The 13,293-nt window shown below is 35.8% G+C and overlaps 1 protein-coding gene across 7 annotated transcripts in view; it reads right to left on the minus strand.

The window, feature by feature from the left end:
- The window catches only part of PARG (poly(ADP-ribose) glycohydrolase), a 134,575-nt gene that overhangs the window by 58,563 nt on the left and 62,719 nt on the right, over positions 1-13,293 (minus strand). For all 7 annotated transcript variants that reach the window (XM_086680265.1, XM_086680264.1, XM_086680263.1 and 4 more), the window contains 2 exons: positions 5,319-5,398; positions 833-893 (listed from right to left, as the gene is read on the minus strand). In XM_086680265.1, the coding sequence (XP_086536391.1) occupies positions 833-893; positions 5,319-5,398 (141 nt within the window). The remainder of the gene's footprint in view (positions 1-832; positions 894-5,318; positions 5,399-13,293) is intronic.

Below are 13,293 nucleotides of genomic sequence, written 5' to 3' on the forward strand. Positions count from 1 at the left end.
TCACTAATTCCAAAGGAAATAATTAAAAGCTATGATAAAAATTATGGGAAAATGAAAATGAGAGGCACTGGTCAACACGAATGCATATGCAAAATATGCATTTAGTATGTTTGATCATGTTCTCATGTGCAATGGAAAAGGTGATCTATTCCTCTTTAGGTGATATGGGGACCTGCTCTAGACTAGGGAAAGTATTGACTAGTTCAGGGCCCCAAGGAACTTACAAATCTGAATGAACTCAGATTGATTATTATTCTTCTCAGTTATCTGTAGGTAAATAATAAGAAAAAAAGCCCCAGTAAATTAGCAACTTCCACAAAATCTGCATGTGAATAGCCAAACTTCAAAATTCTTGTCACTGAGACAAATTCTAAGTAATTACTATTTACATTTTAGTTTAATGAAAAAATTTTCCAACATCTTGTCCTCCAGAATGAAAAGCCATAAAATACATATATACTAACCAAAAGAAGAGGTAAGACTGAACATTATATATTGGTTGTTCTAGTTAATATTAGTGTCTTCACACACAAACTCCTTAATTCTAAATAAGATTTTGTTTCAGAAAACAAAAATAAAAACAAAAACAAAAACAAAAAAATCCACTAAGGCAAACAGTAGAAGTCAAAGGCTTGCAGGCCTTGATTCAGAAAGCATGGCCTTTCTACCAATGAGAGCTATCAATGGATCATTTATGATATGAAACTCCCCTAGCACTAGGGCAACTAAGAGGTTGGGAAACCATTTTTCCTGAGGTTGTGAAATAGAATCCTTGCATGGTAAAAGAGTCCTTCTAATTCTAGGATTCCCAGATTATTTTTATTACTATTACCTTTCCCACTCTGGAAAATCTTCAAGACTCTGTCTTGTAAATGTCACCAAGCCAGTAGGTTCTACAAAAGCAATAAAAGAAAAACACACCCAAAAGAAGTTTTGATTTTGAAAAGATTATATACATTCAGTAAAAGAATGGATCTAACAATGGTTGTAAAACGAATCGGAAAATACCAAGCTTAGTGTTAGAATACAACAGAAGATCGATTTAAAATAATATTATCCTTATAGTAGGAACTCTTGCTTATAAAATCCTTACTGAAAAACAAAACTACACAAACAACAGCACAACAGTTGATACTTACTGGTAAAGTTTTCTAAACTGAATATACTTGTGAAAAATCATTGGAAAAAAAAGGTGCATTAATGGGTGTAGCTTATACAATAAAGACAAAACTAAATTTTAATCTGTAGACTCCTTTTCAAAGAAAGGTCTTGATCCTACACCTGAAGATTGATGAGTGTATACACATTTATGCATTTTATAATAAAATAAAATGTCTGTGATTAAAAAACAAATTGTTGGCATGCCTTTTGGAGTTGACATGGTTAAAATCCAGGGTTCAGATGATATGCAATCGCTTTACTTACAAGGCAACTTAACTAGAAGGAGGAATTGCTATGTTCTAAGAGGTTAGAGAAAAGAAAGACAACGTAGTTGTCAAGGAGGGATAGATAGGAGGGGGATCAAAATGCAGTACATGTTAAAGGAGTATGATCCTTTTCTGTTAAGTTTACTTTTTTTTTTTTTTTTTAAACTAGTGGCAAAAACAACAAATAAATCAGCAGGCCAAAAGTAATTTGATTCAAATCGAAGAACAAACTAAAAAGGCCAGGCCACTTCTGTTTTCTTCTGTTAAAAAAAAAAAAAAAAGAAAGAAAGAAAGCAAGAAAGAAAAAAGCTCTTAAGCAAAGAGATATGTCAGGAACTATTAGTGATAACGGTGGTAGAGGCCCAAGGAAAGCTTGACGATCATTTCATTCCTCTGTATGATTCCACATTTCTCTGCTCTCAGTCACAAGCAGTAACAACTCAAAAATCATATGGAGTAGTTACTGTAGAAAACAGAATTTTGTTAATATGGGTTATAAAATATTCTTAAGATTTCCTTAAATAATTTCTCTAAGGCAAATGGATAGCATATTTAAAACTCATAAGTATGAGATCAAACAATTCAAACACCAGAGAAGCAATTCTATTTATAAGAAACTAATGTCAGTATTATCATTCAGCAAATTAGCAGATAAATAAGAATATTAAATGTCCTTCACATATTAAAATCCTTCATATATTAAATGTCCTTCAGATATATTAGGAGATCCCAAGAGAAATTCATAAATGAATATTGCTGGGAAAGCCAGAAAAAAGGTAGAACATGGTTCCTTGGATATAATTAATATCAGAAATACCTTGAGAGCATTCTTTTTACCTTTCTTACATAAAAAGGTAACTTTTATGCTAGGTTACTTTGATTAATAAAATATTTCCCTTAATAAAATCACAATATATGCTGCATATGAATCCTCAATTTTTAAATACTCCATCTATAAGATACTTTATCCAAAACTATATTGAAATTATTTCAGAAAGCCCTTAAAAATCTTTAAACCTCAAGATCTCCATTAAAATATAAAATATAGTGGCACCTGAGTGGCTCAGTCGGTTGAGCATCCGACTCTTGAGACCAGCTCAAGTTGTGACCTCGCAGTGGTGAGATCGAGTCCACATCAGGCTCTGTGCTGACTGTGGAACCTACTTGGGATTCTGTCTTCTCTCCTTCTGCCCCTCCTGCACACACACACCCTCTCTCTCAAAATAAATAAATAAATAAAAAAATAAATAAATAAATAAATAAATAAATAAATAAAATATAGACATCTGACAACATTGAAAAGTTGGTCCTGACGGAATTACATTTTATCAATTCTAAAAGGCGCATGTTTTTCATGTACTAAACTTCTGAAACTGGGATACAGCTTTCATAATGGAATGTATCTAGCCTTTGCCACTGGTCTAGATTACAGTTGAATTTTTCCAGAGAAAATGTGCATCTGCTTCTTAGTCATCTGGGAGCAACACCAACCTGATCTAGATCTGAATTAAGTCCTCTGTTGCAGGCTTTTGTGGATCACATTGATAATATGACTTCAGACCCCAAACTTGAGACTTGTGGTTCAAATTCTCAGGGGAGATTTTTTTGTCCTTTCTCTAGCCAGTGCCAAGGTTGGCACTTGCAGTTCCTTTGTTGTCTCCTTTTTGCACAGCCAGGTACATTTCTCAACTATCCTTACACTGAAGGTACAGACCTTTGGTGTATCAGCTTTGTAAGAGAGGTCTCCTATGACTGCCCATCCTGAGTGTTTTTTCCTTCTTAGTGGTACATAACATGACACTTTTTACCATCTACGATATCCTAGATATGATGAAATACAGTACTTTAAATAGGTTTTTATAGTTTCTATTCGGTAGACTTCAGAACTTCTTTATAAGGTAATCATTAACTTGTAAACCTCTTTTATACCACTACTTCCTCCTTAAGCCTGTAGCTTTCCATCCTAAAAACTTGTAAGATGTTTCATTACATTTCTACAAAAGACTAAATTACCATGTACAATGAAAAACCCAGAAAATAAAATGCCTAATTATAATTTATTTTTTCAGCCTAATTCCTAATATTTATGATGGTTTATAAATTTCTAGTTGAAAAAACAGAATTTTAGCTTTTTCCCTCAAATAAATAAAATCCTAAAACTTAGGCAAGTTAGTGTCTAGAGAAGATATACATAATTTGACTCCAAGGACAGAAAAGTAAACTCTGAATTACTTAGGTATAATAATGGAATTCATTCTGTTTAGCACAGTAAATTTATAATAGCAAAAATATACTCATCTTTCCAAAAAATTATTACAAATTCTAATTTGGCTTTATGTCTCACAAACACAAATGAGCCTTCATTTCCTTAATTATTTTATTCAGTATAATGAACAAAACTAAAAATAAGAAATAGATAACTCTCCAAAGAAGCATGATTTTTTTCCTTAAAAACCAAAATCCTGGTAACTGATTTATTTCCAAAAATCTGAACAATGTTCAACAGCAATACCTTCAAAAAGAAAAAAATGCCAAGTATACTATAATGTGAGATTACATACTAAAGGAAGAATATGAGAATATTGACCTTAAAATGATTCAATGATGTGCTTTAAGGCAAACCAACAACTGAATGGCCAGAACTGAAAAGAACTCATTTCACTTGACCAGAGTTGACTTTCTCTACATAACAAAAGCAAACTTTGGGATGCTCTGGTTTCTCTTATAATCAACTTTTAGAAAAGGCCACCCACTAATAATAGCTAACATTTATTATTAAGTATGTAACTTCTCATTTAATATTTACAACTACCTTATGAGGTAATTATCATTATTCTTTGATTTTAGAGGTCAGGAAACTAAGGCTTAGAGGTGTTAAGAAACTTGTCTGGGTCACCCAGCTCCTAGGGTAAGAGTGCCAATACCAATCTATTATTAGCTGGTCGCTACCAGCACTGGTTATACATTTACCACTACTGCCTCAGGTGTCACAATTAGTATCTGGGAAAACAAGATTGTCAGGGTCCAACAGAAAAAGACAAACATGTAAACACTAAGTACAATATAAGAATTTTATAAGAATTCTACAGTGTGTAAAGGGGCCACAAAAGAGAGGGATGAGTAAGCAGGCAACAAATTGGCTGTCCTCTGCAAATAAACTAATTGTTAATAGTCAATGCTTCTTTAAATAAAGAACACCTGGGGTGCCTGGGTGACTCAGTCGGTTGAGCATCTGGCTCTTGATTTCGGCTCAGGTCATGATCTCATGGCCCTGGGATTGAGCCCCTCATCATTGGGCTCTGCAATGACAGCGCAGAGTCTGCTTGGGATTCTCTCTCTTCCTCTTTCTGCCCCTTCCCCACTTGGGCGTGCAAGCATACACTCACTCGCTCTCTCTCTCAAAATAAACAAACTTGGAAGGAAGGAAGGAAGGCGGGAGGGAAGGAGGGAAGGAAGGAGGGAGGGAGGGAGGGAAGGAGGGAAGGAAGGAGGGAGGGAGGGAGGGAGGGAGGGAGGGAGGGAAGGAAGGAAGGAAGGAAGGAAGGAAGGAAGGAAGGAAGGGAGGGAGGGAGGAAGGAAGGAAGGACACTCGAAATATATTTTTTGGTCAATATATTTTCTTTTCAAAGTACTAATTTACTGTTTTTAATTCATGAAAACTTATTAAAGTATGTTCCACTGTTCTAATTTCAGAGTATATAAAAGTCACACATATTCATAGCACACATTTAATGTACATACATAGCATACACATAAAATCTGAATTATAATATTGAATTATTTGGTCTGGGCAGGAAGGTGTACTTTGAACACAAATGTTTCTGACCTGTCACTCAATCTGAACTGTCCCCATCAGTGATAACAATTATATTAAGAATGAAAGAAATTTACTTTTCTCTGTGACTCTTCTAAAATAGCAGAAGAGTGTCTTAAGTTTCTCTGGTTTCCTTGATGAACGTCCTTCAAACAACCTGAAAGAGATCAAAAATAAAGAAAATAAAAAAGGGTGGTTTAAAATGCCTTAATGAAAATATAAATATAAATAAATAAATAAATACCTTAATGACCCACAAAACTACATCTACATTGCTACTAAGTAAAGGAAGGCAATTCTGTAATGACAGAAAACTGGAAAACTGGATTAGAACAGCATCTGGAAAAGACAAAAATCAACTAGAACTAGGCTTCTTAAAAGTTGTTCAAGTCAGATGGCACTCTCTAACAACCACATTTCTCCAATCTGTCCTTCTCCAGGGAGAAGGCACCATCTGGTCCCCCAAAGTCAATTAGGCCAGTGAGTAAATGCTTATTTTCCCAATGGCAAACACTAATAATTCACAATATTGCTAGGTAGTTAAATGACTGAACAAAAATGGTACCTGAAAAAAAATCCAAAGGATTGTACTCAGGGAGGGAGGGCAGTGGGTGGTGACAGTAATGACAAGCAGGCATGACAAAGTATTTGGGGCCTGACAATCTTTGGTAATTAAACAGATATACCCTTTGCATAGTGACCAAAACAGTGCCTACTCATCTAGTTTCCAGTAACCTGGACTTGCACTACTTAATTTAGTTTCCTTTGAAATGATGTGGCATTGTTAATGGTAACACATAATGCAATTTATCCTGAGGAAAGAAAAGCAGGGCTTTGGAAGCATATGACCTGAATAAGTAGTTCACTAAAGGATTTCAAACACAAAAGCATGCTTTTGGGCATAAGATCAAGCTTTCCAAAGGCATTTAAAAATTATAAAGCAATTCTGAGCTATAAATGATGAGTTATTATTTATCTGCCTCTAGTCATATACTCTGGCTTTACAACCAGAAACGCTTCAAGTAAAAGTTCACTTTAATAAGTGCCGAAACGGGTGAAATTTTTCATGATTAGGAAAGCAGGCTAATGTAACTATGCAGAGAGGGAAAAGTTAATTCCATGAGAAAATCCTATTGAGCAACTGAAATAAATTAGGAAAAGGGAAGGAAATGTAGATTTCAAATGATCCTGTTTTCAATGACCTGAAATTCTGTATTCAGGGTCAAATTTCTGAGAAAACAATTTATGTGAATATTTATTTCCTGCAAAGAATACTAACATCAGAAAAGTATTTTAACTAAATTTAAAAGTGAACTAATTCAAAAAATAAAGTACAATAAAATTGAGCTGATTTTTAAAAACAGTTTAAGAGAGCCTATATGATCATTTTTACTCATTTGAAAGAACTTACTTTTCTAAAATGTTTATTACAAATACTCTTAAAATCCAGTTGCCTGCTGAAAGAAAGGATCTTTGAGAGAGCAGATTTCAGCTTGGTTTCTTATGCAATGTTGTCAACCAGGATAGAGTTTATTTAAATCAAAATGATAGTCAAAATGAAGAAGCCACTTGGCAGTTTAATTAAACATCCAGTATCAAATAAATGTGATTTACTAAATGAATATCTTGGGAACCATTGCAAAATCCCTTTCTAGGTTTACTACTTAGTAGAGGGAAACAGTATGAATACAAAGGCAGCCACCATCTATTCTTAGAGATGAACTGATGCACTATGTGATTCAATTAAAGTAAAAAAGTTCCAATTCCTCAGAACTATTGTGTAGTAAGGAGAAAATAGCTGTTGTCCTTAAGAAATAATTCCCCCAAACATAAAAAAGGGTCCCTTGCTTCTATTTGTGGTCAGTTGTTTATAAAATTGCATACAAGTTCACATATTTCATAACCACAATGACAAATTAGTAACTCTAAGAGACTCTTGGGACTATAGATTTACTACCCTAGCAATACTGACTTTCCTGGAAGATTGTATGGCAGTCATTATCACCTACTACAAATGAGCACCACTGTTTATTTTTTTTTTTAATGTTTATTTATTTTTGAGAGAGAGACAGAGTATGAGCAGGGGAGGAGCAGAGAGGGAGGGAAACACAGAATCGGAAGCAGGGTCCAGGCTCCGAGCTGTCAGCACAGAGCCCGACACGGGGCTCGAACTCACAAACCGTGAGATCATTACCTGAGCCGAAGTCGGACGCTTAACCGACTGAGCCACCCAGGCGCCCCTGCTTATTATTTTTCTTTAATGTTTATTTATTTTGAGAGAGAGAGAGAGAGAGGGAGAGAGGGAGAGAGGGAGAGAGAGAGAGAGAGAGAGACGTGGCACAAGCAGGGGAGAGACAGAGACACAGAATCTGCAGGAGGCTCCAGGCTTTGAACTAAGAGAGAGAAAGAGACAGGGCACAAGCAGGGGAGAGAGAGAGAGACACAGAATCCAAAGAAGGCTCCAGGCTTTAAGCTGTCAGCACAGAGCCTGGCATGGGGCTTGAACTCACAAACGTGAGATCATGACCTGAGCCGAAGTCGGACACTTAACCAACTAAGTCACCCAGGCGCCCCAAGCACTATTGTTTATTTTGCAGGTCCTCACCTTAAAGGTACAAAATCAAAGAGAATCTCAATGTATTCTGTTTATTTGTTGTTCCAAGCCTAATTTCAAATCACTCTGTAACCAAATATCTGGATGGAACATGAAGTGCCATGTGACATGGAAGGAATGAGAGACAAGAAGGAGGTAGGAAGTCAGGAAAGATGAAATAAGTTTAAAACCCTTGCATGAAGTCTAAAATTCCACAACAGGGAAGTCTGAAAGAACTATGCATAGACACCCAAATAAAATGAATTATCCTGGTATGAAAGCAAGTGAAAATAACATAAAAACAATGACAAACAACATGAGCGAAAGTCACAAGAATGAGAGACAGAAATGCACCAGAGAGAAAAGGCACCAGAGAGAAAAGGCACCCACAGAGAGAGAGAGACTCAGAGAGAATGAAGACCTTCTTATAATAATCAAGCACTTTTAGATTTTTTTAACTTCTCAACACCAATTTCTTTTTTTAGGTTTCCAAGTCCTGGGTGTGTATATTTGAAGGCCTATTTTGAGCCAGGAGGCATGCATATGAACATGCACATAAACTAGACCACAATAACCCCTCTACATGTAAGGAGGACATTTTGACATTTAACTGAGTGGTAATTAGAGAGTATTTAAAAAAGCAAGCAGGGGAGCCTGGGTGGCTCAGTGGTTAAGTGTCTGACTCTTGATCTCAGCTCAGGTCTTGATCTCAGGGTTGTGAGTTCAAGCCCCATGTTGGGCTCCATGCTGGGCATGAAGCCTACTTAAAAAAAGTTAAAATAAAATAAGCATACAGAAAAAGCCAGTCAGGCAACCTCACTTTTTGTTATAAACAAAACTTTTTATTTCAAGGAAATAAGTCAATCGAGGGTCAGATACTTATTAACTATTGTTTTTCTTTCCATACATATAAGGAAAATCATAGTTCAATAAAATCTTTCCCTGAATAGAATATTGATAACATTACTGGAATTGGATTCTAGACACACACACGCACACACCCATGTGATTTCGAGTTAAGGATTAATCCCATTAGCACACAGTAAATCAAACCCAAAGCACTATAACTTCCACTTTAAAATGGATGCAAATAATAACCTGGAACCCAGCCACAAAGTCATTCTTGGCTTTTCTGTGAAGCACTCTGCCATATGGCCCCAGAAGCACTTTCAATCCAGGGAAGAGGAAGATGTAAAAGCCTCCTGGGCTGATCACTGCTGCAACCCACAATTAATCTCTGACCATCAGTTTCTAAGCAATCTCAGAAGCATCAATGCTAATCACATTGGAAGCCTTTATATGAATGTTTAGGCCCTGAAAGGCAAGCAGGGGAAAAGGTCAGGGGTATTTAACATAACTAAGCAGGGCTGGAAGAACACAGCAATAAATAAAAACAGGAAGACTTATTCAATTTATTGACATCAGCCTCCTACCACATACTCTTAACCATTTTTCTTATTCAATCAACTAGCTAGCCATAGCTCTTTTGAGGCTAAATACACTCACACACACACAACTCCCAACTGCCAGAAACTATAATCATAAATAGCAACTAGGCCAAAAAGAAAACACCACCACAACAAAATGCTCCATAATCAGCTTACCAAATGGTTCATCAAATTAGGTACTTGATCTTTCATAAGTCACATGAAAAAGGGGAACTTTTGGTTGTTTTCCATCTCTGGAGCACACTCAGAGCATTTTGCTCGAGAAGAAGCGAGACAACGAAAAGAGCACGGAGTCTGATGGAAGACAGCGTCCTGCTTGTTCTGTTGACAAGTCACTTACTTTCACTGAACCTATTAGTATAGAAGGTTCCCTACCTAGAAACTTCCACAGATAGAATCAAAGTAAGCTGTCAACAGACAGCATCAATGATCATGTATAGTCATCATTCCTGCTTTTTGCTAGTTTAGGCTTATTAAACACATACCATCTCAGTGAGAGCCAGGTGCTGCCAGGACTCCTTAAAACAATTGTGGTTAAGCCATACAGAGAAAGACAGATATCATATGTTTTCACTCTTATGTGAATCCTGAGAAACTTAACAGAAACCCATGGGGGAGGGGAAGGAAAAAAAAAAAGAGGTTAGAGTGGGAGAGAGCCAAAGCATAAGAGACTCTTAAAAATTGAGAACAAACTGAGGGTTGATGGGGGGTGGGAGGGAGAGGAGGGTAGGTGATGGGTATTGAGGAGGGCACCTTTTGGGATGAGCACTGGGTGTTGTATGGAAACCAATCTGACAATAAATTTCATATACTGAAAAAACAAATTAAATAAATAAATAATAAAAAAATAAAGACATATAAAACAATTGTGGAAACTACCACAGGCTTTACCTGCCCAACATTCTGGTGATCAAAAGAACATCTATCAGCCAGAAGACAAGAATATGCCTGGTTTCAAATCTCCAATGGATTAAACTCTCATTTTCTGAAAATACTATTGGGATACCATAAGTTTAAATCCCTCATGATCTCACTCTGGACTGATGAATAGTTTTGGTTCATTTTACACACCAAGGATTATTTCTAAGGGTAGTTCTAGTTTCTGATTAGCTATGAGTTAAGAAGTATTAATCTGGTTCATTCAAAGGGAGGCTGGATAGCAGAAAGGTTATGAGACAGCTTCTCGAAGCCAACTTTATCTTGAGTTTGAATCCCAATTGTACCAGTTAACTTGATGAAGTAATCCTACCCTCTCTAAGCCTCCATCTCCTCATGGGAAAAATGAGAAAACAATACCTAATTTATAAAACTGATGCATCAAGTAAAAAATAACAGCAAGGTGATTAACACATAGCAAGTACTTAATAAATATCAGGTATTGTTATTAAGAAATTGGGGCACCTGGGTGGCTCAGTTAAGCATCCAATTCAGCTCAGGTCTTGATCTCACAGTTCAGGGGTTCGAGCCCCGGATCGGGCTCTGTGCTGACAGCATGGAGCCTGCTTCAGATTCTGTGTCTCCCTCTCTCTCTGCCCCTCCCCACTCGCACTTGCGTGTGTGAACAATAAAAAAAGAATTATTCTCATGCAAAAAAAAAAAAAAAAAAAAAAAAAAATCCAGATAGTGCTGAGTAAGCAGAGATACTTGAGATGAAATAGGACATTACGTAATGCTCAGCAAAAAAAAAAAAATCCACTCATTTACATAAAATGCTTATATTGTTCAAATCTATATTCCCTTCATTAAGAAAAACTCCTCAGCCTCTTTTTCCATCAAGCCTAACAAGCTGACACTCAGAGCCAACCAGCTCAGCCTTCAGGAAAAATGCCCATGCACAATGAAAAAGATAAACACGCCTTTGCCAAGACGTTCCAGCATCCTCCTGTCAGAAGTTTAGCTGAAAAGCAATGATGCTTTAAAATTAAAACGTGTATTAAAATTGATATAAATTCTGGTAATAGCGGCAGGAAATGGGATGTCACAAAAGCCAAAGCTTCCCAAGATTTCTTGACTTCTATCTGTCAGCCGTTCCAAACCTGAGGTCCACATTACTGTTGAGAAAAGAAGGCTGCTAGTGTAGCAGGTGCCCAGCCCTCAGAGGGCCCTGTGGACTTGTGCTTCTTTCACACGCTGACTGTACAATGAGGGTGAAGGGGTGTTATGATACCCTATCTATGGGGTTATAGAAGGGAAGGAAGAAGCTACCCACATTAGCTGTTTGGGAAAGGCTCAAAAAATCTGTGGGCTTCCAACCTCAAAATCAAAGTACAAAAATCACCCATTCTTTTCATTAACTTTGTCTGATGATTGACTTGTAACTATTTTTCTTCTGATTATAAAAGTAATATATTCTTGTTAAAAACAATTTTTAAAATATAGTAAAGGATGAAGTAAAAGCATTAAATGTGTTTCTCTCACTACCCAACGGGAATCATACTTTAATTCATTTTCTTGTCAGTCTACTTTCCATGCTTATACATGAACTGATGTGAACATAGAGGTATGATAACAGATACAGGTATTTTAACATAATTGAGATCATATTCTATACATAACTTTTCATTCCTTGTGAAAGCCTACAATTGCTAATTGAAATCATGCTTAATCTTCTGCTCTCTTTCTGTGCTTTTTCTTGTTTTACCTGATGAGGAATGTGTATTTGTAGTCATCCACAGAGAGCTTAAAGCTCTTAAAGAGGAAAGGGCTATAAACATTTAACCATGATACAGGACTAACATTATCTGTGAATAGTTTAAATACTAACTTTTTTTTTTTTTTTTTTTTTTTTTTTTTAAGTAAACTCTATGCCCAACATGGGGCTCAAACTCATGACCATGAGATCAAGAGTTGCATGCTCTACCAATTAAACCAGCCAGGTGCCCCTAAATACTGAATTCTTTATGGATGAAACTTAACATCTGAAATTTGGTTACACATACACACACACACACACACACACACACACACACACACACACACACACACATATAAAGTGGGGTTGGATAGGTGAAAACGGAGCAAAATAAAAAATTGTGGTTAGTACCAAACTTGGGTAAGTAAACATGGGGTCATGATACTGTTCTCTTTATTTTTTAGCATGTTTGAAAATATCTGTAACAGATCTTCAAAATAACTTTTTTGGAGAAGAGTCTCTCTGAAAGAACCTTAACTTAGGAAGAGAATGCATAGCTCTTATCTAAAAAATAAATTTAAAAGGTATATAATTAGGTCAAAGAATCAATCTGAGAAAGCTTATAACTAAGATATCAAAGGTTTATCTGAGGGACAATCAAGAAACATGTACTAGCTGACTACTCATACTGTGGAAACAAACTATAAGTGGCTATGGAAACACTAACTCTAAAGCATTATTAACTAGACCTACTTCTTACCAAAATCAAAAATCAGAAAAACACAAAACCACTGGATCGGCCTTCAGAATTTTGGATAGAAATTTGAATAATTTACAGCATCCCTGGTGATCCTGGAGCTAATCAAACATTTATTCCAAATAAACAGAGAGACTACTTACTGTATGGAGATTTATAAATATAACTAATACTCTTCATGGAAACAGATAATTACATTTCTACAGAATTAAATTTCCATTGTTTACTTACATACCAAATTTGTCCATTTCCTTTTCTGTATTAAAAAGGAAAATCTGCAAGAGATGCATAGCCCTTAACTACAAGTGAGTAGAAAAAATTCTTTAACAATTTCTCAAATAAGCAAAAAAAAATTATATTTAATAAACAGGTTCTTTACACAATTGCAATTGCAGATACCAATGCTGTGTTTTCTCTCAATTCTATCCCAAATGCTAAAGAAATCAAAGGCAAAAACTTGAACTATATATGGCTTAAAAATAAAATATCTCCTAATTGCTAAAGATGAAGTTTGAAACGTAAAAGACAATAGATTAAGAATGAAGGATCTAGTTTTAATCCTAACACTCTTCCACTAACCAGTCAATTTCTCAAACATTTCATCTATAAATTTTATTTTCAT

This window comes from Puma concolor, chromosome D2 (assembly GCF_028749965.1).
Source record: "Puma concolor isolate L17-30 chromosome D2, mPumCon1.1.hap2, whole genome shotgun sequence".
Classification (NCBI taxonomy): Eukaryota; Metazoa; Chordata; class Mammalia; order Carnivora; family Felidae; genus Puma; species Puma concolor.